This window comes from Lytechinus pictus, chromosome 3 (genome assembly GCF_037042905.1).
Source record: "Lytechinus pictus isolate F3 Inbred chromosome 3, Lp3.0, whole genome shotgun sequence".
In the NCBI taxonomy this organism is placed as follows: domain Eukaryota; kingdom Metazoa; phylum Echinodermata; class Echinoidea; order Temnopleuroida; family Toxopneustidae; genus Lytechinus; species Lytechinus pictus.
Window position 1 is genome coordinate 21,430,981 of NC_087247.1, and position 20,243 is coordinate 21,451,223.

Sequence of the window (20,243 nt, forward strand, 5' to 3'; positions counted from 1 at the left end):
TGTTCAACCTTGGGCGCTGAATTGATGTTCTACCTAGGAGGGCCGAACTGATGTTCGACCTAGGGGGTAGCCGAATTGATCATGAAATAGAGGGGTGTTGAATCAATGTTCGACATAGGGGCGCCGAATTTATGTTCAACCTAGGGAGTGCCGAATTTATGTTCAATCTAGGGAGGCGCCAAACTTATTTTCGACCTGGGGGGGGGGGCTAAAATTGCTGTTCGACCAAGGGTTGCCGAATTGACGTTCTACCTTGGGGTGCCAAATTTATGTTTGATGTAGGGTTGTCACCGAATTGATCTTCAACCTCAAGGTGTGCTGAAATGATGTTCTACTTTTGGGCGCTGAATTCATGTTCGACATGGGGGGCCAAATTAATGTACGACCTAGGGGGGCGCCGGATTAATATTTTACCTAGGGGTGCTGAAGTGATGCTCGACATAGTGGCGAAATATTCGACCTAGGGGCGCCGAAATTTGTAACATTTTCTTGCATTTAGCAAGTCACACCCCCTCGGGTCAAATATAAATTTGGCGCTCTCTAGGTCGAATAACATTTTGGCGCCCGCAGGTCACTATCAAATTGGGACCCCTTTTAGGTCAAAAATCTCAGCGCCCCATTTGTCAATCATCAATTTGCCCCCCCCCCCCTTATCTCTCCGTTCGACTGAGATATCGTAGGTTTTAACAAAATATGCTAAAATTTAGAATTCAATCACTTTATTTGTCATCAGATTTTAATCGAAACTTTCAGCAGTTTGCTTTGAGAATGTATTTAGATATAAATGTCTTCAGTATGGAGTACCTTTTTAAAGGGATTATTGAAGTCTAATTCTAGTTTTGATATCAAAAATTTGTAACATTTTCATGCACTTAGCAAGTCAATAATAAAACCTGATTTTGTTGGGGGGATGGAGGGGGCAAATGCTAACTCCCTCCCCTAAAATTGGCAAGGTCCTATACACATTTTAACTACTTTAAGACAAGTTGCTTTCCATGGGCATTGTTTAATATTAATATAGGCTGTCTAAGTACAAAAAACATGGAAATCACCAAAAATCTACACGTGTTGTTAATATAGTGAATCACATTTTAATAAAATATACAATCCAGTTTCAACGACCAAGTCATTCCCACAAGTCAATCAAATCATAAAGATGATCAAATGATAGTGAGGTTTAAAACCACAGCCTAATCAATATACTTTCATTTATTCATATTATAATAATAAAAAAATATCCATTGGATATAGTTAGCATCCACTATGGTTATCATGAAAATAAAATGACACTTCATGAATGTCTATTTCCAATAAAATATTTTTATTTGGGGAAGTGATTCAATAAAAGCTTAAGTTTGCCAATCAAAGTCTCATGAAATTGATTTCAACTTAAACATGGTGGTTCGTGAACCACAAGTCTTGCCCTATTTCACGATCAATAACACATGCAGCATGGCCTTTGACCCATCACCCTTGTGGACACACATGTGGTATCACCCAAGGGTTACTTGAGCATACTGTGTTCACATCTGATGCCGAAATAAAGAAATGAGAGCAAATTGAACAAAAACTTACAGAATAATGATGTAAATGGCCTCATATCAATTTTCCCTTTGACCCCCCAGACAAAATCTAAGCTCTGAAAGGATTAAAATATACCTACATGTATGAACATAAAGAACAAATTCAATGCTCCAATTTTCAACTGAACATTGGATAATACATTTTTATGACAATTAATTCAAGGTAAAGGCAAATTCATATTTCTTGTAAAAAAAAAGTCCCATGCATAATGATGCTTGAATTTTACTGTTTTATTTCAATATACGGTTGCAAGTTGAAAAAGGACAATTTTACTAAGACACACACAATAAATGGATTTACAAAGAAAAGGAAGAATTATTGGCAATTATGGAAAGTGCCAGCAAAATTTAGCATCTTTCAATAATAGTAGCTTGTGGTAAATTTCTGGTGGCCCCAGGCTACTGCTAAATACAAGCTCACTCCCTCACACTTACCAACACTAGTAATTAATTTCTTCAAATGTGTTTCATAAATGCAACATACAATTTTTTTTCAATTCTTGATGAAATTAAATGATTCCAAAAATGATATTAAAATCACAATCAAAATTTACTTCTGTGTATGAAACATGGTACAACCTGAAACTGACGTAAAGTTAAAGGCTTAAAAGGGGGTTTTTAATTATGTTTTTATAAGGTCTATTTTTAAATGTTTTTTAATATATTTTGGGGCCACCAAAAATAAAACATGATAGTCTTGGTAGCCCGAACAGTCTATAACCACCAAAAAAAACTTTAGTGAGGAGCTTTGAATAATAATTTTATTATGAACAGTTTCAGTGTACCTCTATGCTTATAATGCCTTATCCAGGAAAAGAAATAGATAATCAATATTTGCTGCATATGTATCTCTCATCTGTGAATCATGTCAACATATTGGGTCAAAAGTACTGTTAAAGGGAGTTTACTACCTATGCAAATTGCATGGTCTCTACAGCCCTTGATCATCAGCATTCTCAACCTGCTCATCTCATCTATATGTCCTGAAGATAGTTAAACGATTCATTTTGAACGAAACATCTATTTGCTTTTCTATTCTTTCTGTACAAACTTATATGTTCAAGGCAGTGCTCGGTCAATTTTTTTTTTCTGGGTCATTGATCATTCGAATAATAAAATACTCTACAGAGCTTTTGATATTAAAAAAAAATCTAATGTTCAAGATATTAACATACTTATCATGCTCCTGAATTTGAAACACAAGAAAGTTACATCATAAGCACTGGCAAATCCAAGGGGGGGCACAGCCGTTATAACACAAGTGATTACCTTTTTTCCTGGATCCGCCCCAATAAGGCAAGGAATATTGGTATAAACAATTTAAATTAGTTTACATGATCATGAGAAAAATAATTTTGTCATATAATTATGATAATTTGTTTCTACACCAATTATCCATCATTATCAATAACATTGTGGCTTTGTTAACATCAGAAGATATAATTTAGGAGACAAATCCACTGCCACAGTTAGCCTTACAGAAACGGAAGATAATCAGTCTTAATAGCTCATTCAAAATGAGTTAATACTGCAAATGGTATGATACTCTATTATCTCAGCAAGTGAAAAAAGGTATTATGATATTGACTTCCCCATCATTATATGCTACCATTCACAAAATGGCACACGCCTGTACTTCATACATGAATGTCTGTCTCTTCATTTGCAAGGCACATTTTTCTGCCAAACAAGGTAAAGCCCAATGACAGAAGCGATGACTCCGCCAGCAGATCCAACACCCTTGTTGACATAGCCAAGGGCAGCCAAAGGAATGAATACATCAGAGAAGTCCAAAACGAACTGAAGCCTTGCCTTGGTGATGTCGGACTCTAGCCGTTGGCGTGGCACCGGCTCACCTGCTCTTTTAAGTTCCTTGAGGCTGAGAGAAAGCTTCTGCAGTTTGTAAAGGTCTCTGAGAGTGAGAGCGAGGAGACCTATCAGCCAGGCCCTGGCAGAATTATCAGCCCATCTTTTAATGTTCACCTACATGTACATAATGAAAGATAATGGACATATTCATTTCAATGTAATTTATGATCTTGGTGTGTTTGAGCAATTTGTAACCTTGAAGTAACAAAATAACCAAAGGTCCCTGATAAGCCTTCTTTTAACATGTTTATCTAGAAAGGTATTGAAATCATCAGTCATGTAAATATATCCTGAAGCCATCCAATTTAAGCCTTGTTTTAATGATATTTTTATCTATAGTAAAGGAAGGAAATCAAATTTATCTAAACATATAAATTGGTCTGTGTGCTTTTTTAAGAGCTTTGTATGAACCCAGAAGCAAATAACCAGAGTCCTCTTTACATGCATGAATAAAAATATAAACAAAGCTTAGCGGAAAGCAACTGGTGCAAAAAGCACATTTGTATACATATCACAATATTGCCCTTTTTTCACTTAACATATTAATTAGCAGTATTAGTATTTTGTAGTACAAGCATTTATTATTTGTCCACCCAATGGAAATTTTTACTGATTACAGGTCATATTACATGTTAAGCCTAGGATTTTTACATTGATATCCTATGACCATCACAGACTGACTGCTAAATGTTTTTTTTCCATTTGTCATTATACATTTCTCTTTAAATACCAGATGCATCTTCCCATTTTAAAAGTTTATGGTGTTCTTCAATGTAAATACATTTATCATTCATCAAGAATATAAAAAAGTTCAAATTCACATTTTGATTCGAGGACTGGTTTCATTACACAGTGTACATGTGAGCACTATGAGATGTTTCCGTTTTATCACATACTTTACGAGGCTCAAGGGATTTCAGCAAACAAAGAAAGCTCAAAGAGGTAATAAATACATGCATGGGTATGGTACTAAAATTCGCTTCCATAAAGCATTTCATTATTGAAAATGTTTTTTGCTGATAGATGCAGCTGCTTCAGTAAAAATAAATTTGATAATTTGTGTGCACATACAGATTTATAAAAAAAATCTCCTTTATTCTTCCCTCCCTATCTATAGTATAAACCAATGTGAATTTGAATCAAATCTATTATTATGAATAATAAAATAAAAAGAAAACTACAGATACCATAGTAGTTTTTAAAACTAATGTTAGCTTCCTGTCTGCACTCAAGATTTCAGCATTTCCAGAGGGGATTTCCCTTTATTTCCAGGTACAGGTATAACAATACACCACAGGCACATACCTCACAGACTTTTACTTTGTGCAACCATACAACATGATCTGTCAAAAGCCACAAACTTTTGCCAAGGTATCCAATGAGTTGCAAGCTAGCCTCTGTATTGTCACTTGATGCCAATGAATCTAGTGCTCTCTGCAAGAACTCAACGGACCTCAGCATACGAAACACTGTTGAACAAAAAAAAACAAATAAAGAGATTATATTACAAAGAATCCATCAATTAACCCTATTTTCTCTACAACAAAATAAGATTTCAAACAATACAACACACAACCACTCAAGGGTCTATGAAAGAACTTTAAAGGCATGTGGTCTCTCTTCTGTACATAAGAAACTGTATTGTCAAAACACATAAAATGTGAATGTGGTCTTAAATTGTGCTGGTTTATTTAACCCGGGGGTTATTAGATAACGCTGTGCTATGTGTAGGTGCATCAAAGACACCATACATCTGAAGGACTATGCATAATGTATGAACTTGGGAACCATTAGTGAGATATCAATTAAAAAATCTAAGTACTTGAGTAGAGGACTGACAATGTTGGCACAGGAGTCAAGATGACATTTGTCTCATTCAAAACAAATCACAAAATCTAACTTTGCCAATTTAGTATTTCTAGACTATTTAGACTTTGGCCTAGACCCATATCAATCATTAGACAGATCTACCTATCAATCATACACGTAGTAAAGTAGCTCCACTTACATTTTCTTGAATTTGTAACTGTCGATTCTAGATTCTTTATCCTCTCAAGGTTGAATTGGCTTGCTTTATTGTTGCCATAATACCAGAGAATAAATCTTGTGGCATACTGGGTGATTCTAAAAAAAATAGAACAAAAAAAGAGTTAAGATTTAATGTATGTTAAAATTGTTAGTATTGTATTGATATGGTAGAAGTCAGAAAAACCCTTGTACTGTATGCATCTCATCAAGAATTAGACATTTAAAGGAGAATGAAACCCTTGAAACCAGCTGAATCCATATCAAAGAGAAAAATCAAAGGAACACATTGTTGAAAGTTTGAGGAAGATTGAATGAATAATAAGAAAGTTATGAGCATTTGAATATTGAGATCACTAGTGCCATGTAGATCCTCTCATTGGCAATGCGACCAAGATCTGTGATGTCACACACGTACAACTCTCCCATTTGGACACTGAAAATATACCCCAAAACATTTCTTTTTGCTCATTCTAATCATATGACAAACGATTCATCAATGATATAATTGTGAAACCTCTGTATTTGTCATCTCATAAAGAGAACACCTCACCTTGTGATAGACTCTATAAAAGTGAGAATATAAATGAAATAAGTACTAAAGTAATGAGGGAGTTGTACGTGTGTGATATCACAGATCTTGGTCGCATTGCCGATGGGAGGATCTACATGGCACTAGTGATCTCAATATTCAAATGCTCATAACTTTCTTATTATTCATTCAATCTTCCTCAAACTTTCAACAATGTGTTCCTTTGATTTTTCTCTTTGATATGGATTCAGCTGGTTTCAAGGGTTTCATTCTCCTTTAAAGACCAAAAGCTTCACTTCACTCTGTCTTGTCGGTTGTTCCACTGGACTCACGCGTCAGTAACGTTGGGGAAGAACAATAGGAAACAGGATGGCGGCGTAAACATCGGGCAAGTCTCCTCCGTCTTTTCAAAATATTTTTCTCATTTTTTTATGAATTCTTGTTTAAAAATGAAATCGATAGCGTAGAAATGTCAGAAATGAAGTTCCCATTTACATGATTTAGCGCTAGGCCTAGATCTTTTAAGTAGAAATCTCGGGGGCGAAAGTTTCAGGTCTTTTGGCGGTACATTGAGATGAATGGGAAGGAATTCCTGGCTCCGTGGAGAGTAAGCATACGTTAGATGATTTTTACTCTCTACTCTAGTAGTAGGACTAACGTTAGGAGTAGGAGCCTCCTGGCTACTTCAGGCTGACCTTTTCTTGGACTTGCCCTTAACAGTAGGGCCAAGCTAACTTTAATGTTACGGTTAGACAGGAATAACCATCGTTTCTGGGGATCTATTTAACAATTTCTGACATTTTACTATGCCTATGGTGAGTGCAGCCAACGCAGTTCAGCGGAACAACCAAATACAGAGACTGAAGCTTTTGGTCTAAAGACTAAGCTAACGTAACTCTAGACCAGAGCTTTCGCAATGCTGCGATCTCGATCTCCAAAACTCACTCGCCCGCACCGTACCGCCCCGGCCCCGCTGCTGAGTGCTGGTGCAAAGCCAAAGGCACTTGAGTTGAATTGAGGCGCCTGCGCCAGACTCTCACACTGTCTGAGTGTTACTCTGTTGTTAGGCTAACTTAAGCTTACAGCAGCTACCGGTACCGTACGGAACACAAAACAATGTAATTTGTACCTGTAAATCTTATCTCTGCCTTCAGTAAAGCTTAAATATTTCATCAAATCGCGAATTGGTTCCGAGGGGCGGGTCTGCTTCGCCATGATTGAATCAAGTGCACGTTTGGATTGTTAAGAACTTTGAAATTTTCGTCTAATTTATAGATGTTGGTATATAGACATATCTTTAACGTTGTGGATTTCCGGTCTGCATTTTTATTTAGCCGAAAGTTTCAGCTTGAATGTCATATCGAGCGTCGTCTGTATATTGCTCTTGAAATTTGTAAGACCTTTTGTATTTATTTAGTTTTATGCCTAATGCCATTATTGATGTATATATTTTAATTATAGTTAATTGATTAACACTTTTTGATCGATTATTTCATAAGTACAATGTCAGTTGTTCTGAAAAGGGAAGGTAGATGAAGGCATAGCTCTCTAACCCTTGACTTCAGTCCCATATGTCGCACTTGATGTTAGCAAATCAATGTCGGAACGTGTTGTGCGTAGGCCTAACGTTAGTCGTATAAGTATCTGTATCACTATCAATGATCAGTGTATCGTATTGCCGGACACCTTTATTTCAGTCATTCAGTGCTTTAAAAGTGACAATTAGAGGAAATACATTCCAGACAAATTCGCACTTGCTATTCCAAATATAATGAAAATTATTATTTTTATGGTATTGTTTGATATTTACCAACCGTTTTATTTGCATCGCACGCGCACTTGAGTCTTGACTGGCCGCATAACCTTGCATGCTTGTGTGAGTGCTGCATGCCATGATCCCTCCATGAAAAAAACAATTTATTTTCTTGCGTGACAAATTACATCATGATTCCGGACGGGTGAAGATATTCTTGATTTATAATGACGTAAGAAAAATTTGTGTGATTTTTTCTTCATATACATGTATTATTTATATCATGCGTAATTTAATTCTAACGTTTTTTTATTCTAAAGTTTTTGTTTGCTTTTTTTCATATCGAATCTGAGCAGATGTTGGTAATATTTGTGTTTGCTAACTAATTTTATTTTTTCTTGTTAGGCCTAGCTGCATGTTCCATGACTCTTCAATATTAATACTTGTTCATATCGTGATGCTCATTAAGTTCTACTGATGCGCTGTCAATCGTCGACGGCAATACAGTAGCCATCGACGATCACCCACACCACACCTCAAACTTCAAAGGCTCAACATTTGATCAAGGGCGTGGACGAGATTAAAATTCGGCAAGTCAGGCCCATATTTCCGTCAGAAAATATATTGATTGTTAATGCAAAATGATGTTATATGATATTTTAAGCATTTTCTGTCATTTTAGAGATAAATAATGTATAAGTTTGATTTATTCTACTTGTTTGCTCTCTGGAATTGAACTGCGGAAGTCTTACGGTACGAAATCGTTTTCATATGCAGTAATATGCGCGTCCGGAATCATGATAGTGTCCGCTAATACGATATGTGACTATACCACCATTTAGTACCAATGAGGGCCCAAATGTCAGAACATTAACATCAAAATATAAAAATGAGACAAAACAAAGAAAAGCTTGATGAATTTTTAAACTCCTCAAGACACACATTTTTCTGTCAAGAGTCTAAGTTACAGCATTATTAATTATTTCTAAATTCCAAAGAGAATCAAAAACTAGTCAAAGACAAAGTGAAAATCAAATGAAAAAGGTGGTAGATCTAGATCTCGGCTAGAATAAAAATTGATGAGAAATTTGCAGTTTTCCATGGCCATGGGCAGTCATGACATTGGCAATGATAAGAGTCAGGAATTACCCTTTTCTTTGACTTTAGTTTAGATTCATGAAAAAAATTATAATTAAAATGCAGAGCTGAGTGAGGATGATGAGCTAACGTAGTTCAGCGGAACAAGCTTGTTTAGATAGATCTCAAATAGTAGATCTGCCTAAAGTTACTTGACCTATAATTTCAGTTCTATGACTTAAAGGTCTACTCCCACGACAATTGCTCCTACTAGTCCTAAAGTACTTAGAGTTAACTAAAAATACACATGTTAGATCTAAGCCAAATATAAACCCAAGCTTCAAACATTAACTTAACCTCAATCCTAATCACAAGAAGATTCTTAACTACCAAAAACCTACCATGTACAACTCTAAAACTTACCTTATAATATCGACTTCAGAGAAATTGGCAGAGGACGATGTGTCTACTTCGTATGAGAAAACATCGCATTACCATAATTTTATCCTTCTGTGATGCATTGCAATACGTCATGATACGGATGGGTGTGCATTTTCCTTTTCAACCTACTTTTCTGTCTCCCTCTCTTCCATTTTTTCCACTTCTGTTTGTTTTCTTCTTCTACAACATGTAGATCTACTAGTACGCTTTAGATGATCTAAAGCCATAGAGATGTATACTAGTAACGCTAGAGGGCGTACTTCGTCAAATCGCTGTGATTACGTGGAGACCGTCCGCCATTGCTCGATAGGTATTCGCAGCCTACCATGAGCGTACAGTACCTATGGGGCATGTACACGGATGAGCACAGAACATGACAAATTGATGACATATGAGCACGAAAGCATATGGAAAAGCAAAATTGTAAATATTGCACTGGATTAAAGTTCAAATACAACAAAAATCTAGCAAAACTGAGGTCAAAAGGCCTATATAGGCCTATCTATAGCGCATATACAGGCAAACGATTTAAAGTCCCAATTGTTTTTGCTTAGGTAAAATTTCGATACATTAATATGACTTCTATTTTCTAATGATTTGGAAGAGATGAATATCAAAAATAACATTTAGGCCTAGGTCCTGATAAATAAATTTAATGTGTTTTAATATGATTTGATGTACATTAACCTAAGAAAATTCATAGGCCATATCACAGTGTCTGATGCATCTGAGACGCTGTATCGAAAAAAAAAACCACTGTGACGTTTAAGTCTCATTAATTTGTATGTCCCTCGTTAGCAAGTCACAAAATCAAACCGAGTTGCGATACCAATTGTTGAACTCTTGAATGCATGGTTCGACCTGCAGTTTAATGAAACAATAAACAATCATAAATTGAATGTCATGAAAAACTTGTACAATTGTCGAATGTAGCGTTAATAATCCAATACCTATACATTCACAAAGCCTTTAAATTGTACACGAGTCTAAGACATCAACTGACCAGATAATCTAACAACTGTCCTTATTTGTTTCTTATGTTGTTATCATAAAGCTCTCAATTACCGGTATTCATCATTAGGCTGCATCCGAAATAAATAACTACAATAACAAACCATTTTGTAACTATAACCTCAACTGAAACATCAAGGTATGATTAAATTCTCACATTTGTTTCTCATATCCAAAATTCTATATTAAAAACACATTCAGCCATGCCTAAGGCTACAGAAAATATGCCCCTAGCAAGGCATCCCTAGGTTAGCTTGTAACCTTTGACCTACTTTCAGTCATACCACTTGTGCATGACTATTATGACATAAATTACCACTATTATCATAGACATGAATTATCATCACTAACAAACTTCATGCAATTATGTACCATTTACTTTTCATATCTTATGTAAATAAACGTTTACTAGCTTAAATCAACACACGTGCGTGCTGCGGTCAAGTTTCGCGCACTACACACACAGTATTGTACTTATACATATGTACATAGACACACCGAAACTTTCACTGAACATGAGCGATAATTCATACAACTTTTGTAACAAAATTTTCACCAAAATATTCATCATTTAAATCATTTCTCAATACAAACTATCAGTCAACTATTCTTTATCATATAAACATCTATTTTTAGAATACTTACAACATTGGGCTTGGTCAAAAAGCAAAATAACGATGACAACAAATTAGCAAGTGTTCCCAAACCAAGTAAAAACATGGGGGACAAAATACAACGCCCTCTACCGATTGGCAACAAAACCTACGCTTCTGACGTCACCGAAACTTTGTGACCCGGAAACGATATGTAAATTTCACACTATAACCACTTTGCATCGTACACTCTACATTCCGGCCCCCTAAATGTGAAGCCTATACAGCTGAACATTTACAACAGAATTAAATATTAGCACATCATCTTTACATGTGTTACACAATTTCCAAAATAATCGCTGCATGCGTAGTATCTTACACACGACTTGTGCATTAAATATTTACACCTTCTTTTGCTAGAAATCAAATGGACATAAATTTGCATAAATCAACTCCAAAATGAAGACAAATGTCTCCCTTGCATACACTCATGCAACTTCTTTGTTATTATGTTAATGAGAATTCTCATCAAAAAGACAATATTGTGGCATTCTTATTCTACAGCTACAGTAACATATTTACATTTTTTATTTATTTATTTATTTTTTTTTTTTTTTTTATACAAAAATATATATATCAAATCATAATTTGGTTCATTCTTCATCTTGAACCTGAAATAAACAATAATGCATCCTTTCAAACTTTGAGTGAAATGTTATACTGCAATAATCTTCTCTGTAATACAAGGCAAATACTCCTTTTAAATATATACAAATTAACACAACGTTCAGTTTGTACAAATTACTACGAAAAATGCAAACATCATTCATAAAACTAACCAAAGTGGCTTGATATGATGCAAAGGAGTCCAATTTCTCAAACTGGACTAGATATGAGACAATTCTGCTGCTTGTAAAGTTTTACCTCCTCTAATTATGTTTTAGAAAAACCTTTTATTATAGTCTTTTAATTCTATCACAAAATCACATTTGTCAAACTATAAATTCACCTCTTAAACAAACATTGTATATTTGACACCTGAATGCTTCCTGAATTCAGCTTTCCTTACAACAAACACATTATTGTATAAAGGAATTTTCAGTCACAAATTTGCAATAACATGCACCTGTTTCTTGTGTAATCATACTGAGTAAATCTTTCACATATAAATCAGAAAGTCCACATTTACAACATGTATGAATAATTGTTCACTGTTTCTTTAAAGAGGGAGGGAAAAGTTCTGAGTTCAATGTTCAGCAGTGGGTCAAACTTGAAGCTCACAGATTGTAAGAGTTTAATAACATTTTAGAGTTCAGGTTAAAGTTCATTCTGACTCTGGAATTCTCTCTCTGAATAAATTCTTCTGCAAATTTCTCCAAAACAGTCACTTCTCTGTTGTAGAGTTCTCTGAGCGAAATGATTGAAATATTATAAATTCTCTCAAATTCTTCTTTTCAAACAGTCTTGGCTGGATAAATTGCTCAAAAGAAAAAGAAAATTGTTCAATATCACAGATAAACTATGCTTCTTCATCTGGGTTGATCCACTAATACCGATTGCTCCAAATATCTCGTTGGCTCAAATAGCAAATGCTCCAAAATTATTAATTTCAAATATATAAGAGGCAGCGCTTGGCTTGCACCTCATCACAACATATTTCATATTTCCTAGCTGTTGTGATATAGATTCAATTCCACAAATTTTCACAGATCCCCTTCCAAAATTAGGCATAACTTGCTAACAGGTCTCAGCCGCACACCCATCTTGGTTTTGACCTCACATTGACGGATGAGACCCTTCCTATCAGGCCTCGTCTGTAGCACTCGTCCCAGTAGCCAGGAGTTTCTCGGTGCATTTTGGTCAACCAAAAGGACAACGTCGCCAACCTGGATGTTGCGTCTCGGAGAAACCCATCTCTGCCTGGCTTGCAGTTGAGGTAAGTATTCTTTTACCCATCTAGACCAGAATACATCCGACAGGTACTGCACTTGCCGCCATCTTCTCCTTGCATATACATCCGTATTGACAGTGATGGAAGGAGGTAGCTGTGGTTTAGTGTTCAGTAGAAGCACATGATTTGGAGTTAACGCTTCCACATCATTGACATCATTTGTTACCATGGTGATTGGCCTGCTATTTATGATACTCTCTATCTCACAGAAAAGTGTTTGCAGGCCTTCATCAGTCAGTATCTGCTGTGTAGTGAGAGAAAATAGCACCTTTCTGACAGTCTTGATCATTCTCTCCCACACTCCTCCATGATGCGAGGCACCTGGGGGGTTAAAGGTCCACTTTACTTCCTTCTGGAGGAGCTCATCATGGAGTTGTGACTGGTTCCATTTTCTGATTTCCATTCTTAGCTCCTTCTCAGCTCCGACTAAATTGGTACCATTGTCAGATCTGATCTCTTTAACATTTCCTCTCCTTGCCATAAATCGTCTGATGGCATTTATACATGAGTCAGTGTCTAAGGAATGTGCCATCTCTATATGAATAGCACGTATCGCCAGACATGTGAATACTACTCCATACCGTTTCTCCATGCAGCGTCCCCTTTTCACATCTATAGGTCCGAAATAGTCCACACCAACTCTAGTAAAGGGGGGCTCATCTGGTCTGATTCTGTCTTCAGGTAAATCGGACATCTGCTGTTCCATTACCTTTCCTCTCTGCCTTTTACACATGACACATTTGCCCACCATACTTCTAATCAATGAGCTGGCTCCTGTTATCCAGTACTTCTGATGAAGGATTGATATCATGTGATTTCTGCCACTGTGACCAGATACTTCATGGATTTTCCTCAGAACAAGCATAGTCACGTGACTGTCTTTAGGCAGTATCACTGGGTGCTTAGCTTCATGTGGTAGAGAAGACCTACTCAATCTGCCACCCACTCGAAGGAGGCCATCATCCATCTTAGGATCCAGCTTGTAGATCTTACTGTTTTTCTTTACTGTCTTCCACTTCTGATTAGCTCCACCATCGTCTGACTGTGCTGTGTTCAAGGCATTTATTTCCTCTGGAAATGCTCTCTTTTGCTCATATGAAAGAATTTTCTTCTCTGCTTCTCTCATTTCATCTAGTGTCAGTCTAGCTTTCAAAGTCTCTGGTGGATCAGATTTATGTTTGAGCCATACAAAGAACCTCCGAATCCAGCATACTGCTCTCTTTAACCTGTACCAAGTGGAGTAGTGGCTCAGAAATTCCAAAGTATGGTCAGTCTCAGTTGTCTCCACCATGAATGACTTCCCGTCACTTTTGACCTCAAGATCACTGTCATTTCCTAGTTTGACATCTGTCACATCTTCAGGCCATGTACTCTCATCATGATAGAGGAAGTCAGGTCCATGTAGCCATCTTTTGTTTTCCTTCATCTCATTGGCAGTCATACCCCTAGAGGCTTCGTCGGCAGGATTCAGACTTGTCCTCACATGACGCCACTGGTTTGGGTCTGACTTATCTCTGATTGCTGCAACTCTATTAGCAACAAATGTTTTGAACCTCCTGTCCTCGTTCTTGATATATCTCAAGACAATGGTACTGTCAGTCCAGAACGTCGACTTTGAGATGTTGACATCTAGCTCCTGTCTCAGAACTCCATCAAGTTTTGTTGCTAGAGTTGCTGCCATTAGTTCAAGCCTCGGCACTGTTACTTTCTTTAAAGGTGTGAGTCTAGACTTGGCCAATATCAGACTACAATTCACTGTCCCTTCTGTGTTTACCATCACTAAGTAACTCACTGCTCCGTAGGCCTTCTCTGATGCATCAGAAAAATGGTGTAACTGGTAGTCCTTCACAGCCCCGAAGTCATGTGGCTTGATACATCTATTTATTGACATGTTTGACATCTCTGGCAGATCCTTCAGCCAGTCTTCCCATTCTTGTCCTTCACGGTCAGGTACTGGTTCATCCCATTTTAACTTCAATCTGCATAACTCTTGCAAAATGCTCTTTGCTTTCAGGATGTAAGGACTGATGAACCCCAGAGGATCGTAAATGGACGAAACCACACTCAGCAAACCTCTCCTTGTAGGTGGCTTCTTCTTCGGTACAGCCTTGTACACGAAGCAGTCAGTTTCAATGTCCCAACTCAGTCCGAGAGCCCTGTCTACTGGTAGTGCATCATGGTTTAAATCTAATCCCTTTGCCTGCTTTGCTCTCTCTGTTTCTGGGATTGATTCCAGCACATCAGGATGATTACTTAGCCATTTGGTGAGTCTGAACCCACCTTCCAAGAGCAAACTTCTCAGCTCAGCAACAATCTTTACAGCTCTCTGTACATCATCCACGGACACCAGACAATCGTCCACGTAGAAATTGTGTTGTACCATCTTGACAACTTCCTCATCATACTCTGCCCGATGATCTGCAGCTGTCAGGCGAAGGGCATAAGTGCAGCAGCTGGGACTCCATGTCCCCCCAAACAAGTGGACACACATTCTATAGACCTCTGGTTGAGCTGTCATATCTCCTGAAGGCCACCACAGGAACTTAAGCACATCTCTATCTGCTTCTGGAACCCTCACCTGATGAAACATGGCCTCTATATCAGCCATTATTGCCACTGGTGCTTGTCTGAATCTGAGAAGAACTCCAATGAGTTTATTTGTTAAGTCTGGACCTTGGTAGACTACATCGTTCAAAGCAGTCCCATTACACTTTGAGGCACAGTCGAAAACGATTCGCACCTTATCCGGCTTCATGGCATGCAGGACTGGGTGGTGGGGAAGGTACCATTGTGCCTTATCATCGTGGAAGGAATCTTCTTTAGGCACCTTTTCACAGAAGCCCTTCTGTAACAGATCATTCATGCCTTCTGTGTATTTTGAGCGCAATCTGTCATCCTTGCTCAGTTTTCTGCTAAGGCTCACCAGTCTCTGCTCTGCTACCCATCTGTTATTTGGAAGCTCTGGTGGTCGCTGTTTAAATGGTATGGGCAGCTGATAATGTCCATCTTCCATGGCCTTTCCTTTTGCCCATATCTCAGTTACCTTTCTGTCATTCACCGACAGGCCTCTTTCATCAGCGGTTTCTGCTTCCAACTTCCAAAATCTTTCAAGCTGCGTCTCCAGATGACAATCCCCATTAATAAAGCTGCTTGAAGCCTTGACATGTCCCTGATTAGCCTCTCCAGATATCGGACCATGTAAGGACCATCCAAGAATTGTACGTACAGCATATGGTCCAGTCTCTGCCTTTCTCACCTCCAGAGGAATGAGGGCCTCAGGTGCATCTTGACCAATCAACAGACCGATCTCTTGCCCTCTTGCAATTGGCAAATTAATATCTTGTAGATGAGGCCAACCAGAAATCTCTCCTACTGATGCCATGTGATCACTCCTGATGTTTATCCTCTCCTTAGTGAATACATTTTCTATCCTAACTGCTTCAGACATTGGGCCAGTGTCAACCACCAGATCCACTACCTTGGTTTCCAATGTCTGTTCATTGTCGATGGTGGTCAACGATAGCCTCTGTGTCTGACCTTTGGCATTCAACTTCTCCGCCAGGCTCTTGGTACAGAAGGAGTTCGTGGATCCTGTATCCAACAAAGCAAATGTTCTCAATGCTTTACCACCAGATGCTGTTTGGACTCGAACAGGCACAATGGGCAGGACACATCTTTTACCGGCCCCCGTGGCATTACCAAAGGTGCTGTTAGCAGTCTCGACGAACCCATTCTGAGATGATGATGCTGTGGTCCCATCAGTCTCACTGGAACTGGATGACTGCTGTCTTGTATCCTTCAAAACATCTGTCCTCTGTGAATCGTCCTTCCTCTTAAGATGCAGAAACCTACTATGTTTCCTATTACATCCTTTCACAGAGCAGGTTCTATTTAGGAAACATTTACTTGAACTGTGTCCTGGCTTGAGACAATTAAAGCATAAATGCTTATCCTTCGCCATTTGCAGACGTTCTTCAGGTTTCATGTCCTTAAACAGGTTGCAAGAAAAGATGCCATGTTCCTTGTCACAAAGAGCACAGTCCACTTCCTTCTTCTTCTCTGATCCAGCAAAGTTGACCCCAGCTGCTTGAGATGATCTTTTCCAAAGTGACTGTTTTGATCCTTGAGACTGCTTCTTCTTGTCTCCAAACAGCTCTCCATAGACTGGATCATTGATTTCACAGGCTGCGTCAGTCACAAAGCGTACCACATCTTTCAACTTGGGAGATCTACCTTGGTGACGGACATCTTTGACGACCTTGAGCCACCTGGCTCTCAGATAGTAAGGCAGTCTCTCTACAATCTTTACAAGGTGTTGTTGCGAACTTATCTCTGCAACCATGTCCACCGCCTGTAGAGTCTCGCAGCAAACCTGCAGCTCATCTGCGAACTTCTGCAGTCCTTTCTTGTCACTTGGCTGCAATGTTGGCCCATTAATGACTTTCTTTGTCCAAGCATCTCCTATCTTGAACTTGTTGCCATATCGTTCTTCCAGGATGCTTCTGGCTTTCTTGTAGGCTACTGCAGAGTCCATGACCATACACGACTGAATAATGGATCTTGTTTCACCTTGGCAACAACTGAATAACTTCAGAAGCTTGGAGCTGTCATCCAGGGACGTCCTTCCTACCAGACTGTCAAATGATGTGATAAATTCATGGTAGTGTAGAGGACTTCCATCAAATTTCATGAGTTCTACATTTTGCAGGCTGATTGCTTCCAACAACTGCTGATTTTGGGCAGGCAACACTCCATAAGATCCCTGAAAGGATGTCTGCTTGTCATCTAGAGGATATAGAAGAGTTTCATCTTGAGTTTTCTGTTCCAACTGGAGACTGTCCTGTAAGGAACCTTTCTTTTCCTGCTTACTAGCATGCGATGGATGACGACTCACTTTAGAAGACCTTTCCGCATCAAAGAGACTGAAGATCTGCTCTTCAGCTTGAGCAATTTCAATTTTAGTCTGCAAGTCCAATTCTCTCCTTTTCTGCTGCAACCTTAACTGCTCGAGTTCCAACTCCTGCTGCTGCTTAAGACGTTCAGCTTCCGCCTTCAAGGCTGCTCTTTTGGCCATAGCCTTGGCCCGTAGTCGAGAACCTGACATGGAGCTGACTGCAGATCCATTACACTGACTGGCTGAGTCTTCAGGTCTAACAGAATCCTCCTCAAGTTCAACAGAGACTTGTTGGTTAACAGTGTCCTCAGGTTTAACACTCATCTTGATTCTGCGAGTTGAACAGATTCCACTAGTAAACCTTGTTGTCGAACTTAATGTGACGTTTAAGTCTCATTAATTTGTATGTCCCTCGTTAGCAAGTCACAAAATCAAACCGAGTTGCGATACCAATTGTTGAACTCTTGAATGCATGGTTCGACCTGCAGTTTAATGAAACAATAAACAATCATAAATTGAATGTCATGAAAAACTTGTACAATTGTCGAATGTAGCGTTAATAATCCAATACCTATACATTCACAAAGCCTTTAAATTGTACACGAGTCTAAGACATCAACTGACCAGATAATCTAACAACTGTCCTTATTTGTTTCTTATGTTGTTATCATAAAGCTCTCAATTACCGGTATTCATCATTAGGCTGCATCCGAAATAAATAACTACAATAACAAACCATTTTGTAACTATAACCTCAACTGAAACATCAAGGTATGATTAAATTCTCACATTTGTTTCTCATATCCAAAATTCTATATTAAAAACACATTCAGCCATGCCTAAGGCTACAGAAAATATGCCCCTAGCAAGGCATCCCTAGGTTAGCTTGTAACCTTTGACCTACTTTCAGTCATACCACTTGTGCATGACTATTATGACATAAATTACCACTATTATCATAGACATGAATTATCATCACTAACAAACTTCATGCAATTATGTACCATTTACTTTTCATATCTTATGTAAATAAACGTTTACTAGCTTAAATCAACACACGTGCGTGCTGCGGTCAAGTTTCGCGCACTACACACACAGTATTGTACTTATACATATGTACATAGACACACCGAAACTTTCACTGAACATGAGCGATAATTCATACAACTTTTGTAACAAAATTTTCACCAAAATATTCATCATTTAAATCATTTCTCAATACAAACTATCAGTCAACTATTCTTTATCATATAAACATCTATTTTTAGAATACTTACAACATTGGGCTTGGTCAAAAAGCAAAATAACGATGACAACAAATTAGCAAGTGTTCCCAAACCAAGTAAAAACATGGGGGACAAAATACAACGCCCTCTACCGATTGGCAACAAAACCTACGCTTCTGACGTCACCGAAACTTTGTGACCCGGAAACGATATGTAAATTTCACACTATAACCACTTTGCATCGTACACTCTACAACCACGATTGTATTTTTATAGTTCATAATTTCCTAATTACTATTATGCTGATTGCTGATAATTTATTTCTTCACTTTAGATAATTGTTATAATTCATTTTCCATATATATCTACACAATAGGGCCTATAATAACTCGATCCCTTTTCCCCATGTCTTACACGCTGATGTAAACCAACATCACAAAAACTCGCGAATCATAAAATGACTTTTTATTGATATTTGGAAATGATTTACGCATTGATTCAGTTAAAAATTGATGATTTAGATTTCCTTTGCTGGCAACCATCCCATCATATTTATAAATATGTATATAAAAGTATACTTTCTTACTTGCGATCAATGTATAGAAAAGTTTGTTGACAGCAAAATTTGCATATCAAATGCGCGCATGCAGTCGTACAATTTTGCAATGTACAGGAGGCCTAATGTGGGGTTGGATGTTTATGTACAGTGTTATTGCCTTGCAAACATTTTAAAACTTCGGAGAGTAAACAAATCACGATGCGCAAAACAATTTTACTTTGATTTTCTGGAAAGTATAGACTTGATTCTCCCCGGCTGAAAATATGCTGATCGGCAAACTGGCTGAAATATTTTGTTTATCGCCGTTGTTTCTGATCCTATAATGATTGGACCAATATCATGTGAACAAATCAAGGATAGAATAATAAGGAGAGGAAGAAGGGGGAGAAGGAGAGAAGAAAAGGGGCGGGATTATGATATATAATTTGTATTATACTATAAAGAATATTATTACTACTGCAAGAGTGTATAAAACTAATATCATGAAAGACATCAATGCAAACTTATCATAATTATGAAAACGGTTGCAAAATTGTGAGTACTAAAACCAAACATAATTATGAAACAATAATATTGCAAAAGTGACAATACTTGGAATAAGATATTAAAAATCCTAATTTGATCTCAAATTTGATACCTGCCTTGAAATTGTGTTAATTAACTGTGTCTGTGTCGCTTGAATAAATGAACTTTATGGCAAATATTTGTAAGCACTGGCACCGGCCTAAC

The 20,243-nt window shown here is 37.7% G+C and overlaps 2 protein-coding genes across 3 annotated transcripts; both read right to left on the reverse strand.

Moving 5' to 3' along the window:
• Positions 1-1,799: 1,799 nt before the first annotated feature.
• Positions 1,800-7,357, reverse strand: LOC129257636 (peroxisomal membrane protein 11A-like). 2 transcript variants are annotated; one of them, XM_064096624.1, is made up of 4 exons: positions 7,139-7,357; positions 5,461-5,576; positions 4,758-4,921; positions 1,800-3,566 (listed from the first exon to the last, which is right to left on the reverse strand). In XM_064096624.1, exons 1-4 carry the CDS (start codon positions 7,222-7,224, stop codon positions 3,243-3,245), a joined length of 690 nt encoding a protein of 229 aa, XP_063952694.1. In that variant the 5' UTR covers positions 7,225-7,357; the 3' UTR covers positions 1,800-3,242. The 2 variants fall into 2 exon arrangements, with proteins under 2 accessions (XP_063952694.1, XP_063952695.1); XM_064096625.1 differs by lacking the exon at positions 7,139-7,357 and adding an exon at positions 6,955-7,048.
• A 4,147-nt stretch (positions 7,358-11,504) lies between these two features.
• Positions 11,505-19,088, reverse strand: LOC129281976 (uncharacterized). Its single transcript, XM_054917904.2, has 2 exons — positions 19,007-19,088; positions 11,505-18,211 (listed from the first exon to the last, which is right to left on the reverse strand). The coding sequence occupies exon 2, from the start codon at positions 18,051-18,053 to the stop codon at positions 12,588-12,590; it is 5,466 nt and encodes a 1,821-aa protein (XP_054773879.2). The 5' UTR covers positions 18,054-18,211; positions 19,007-19,088; the 3' UTR covers positions 11,505-12,587.
• Between the last annotated feature and the right edge of the window lie 1,155 nt (positions 19,089-20,243).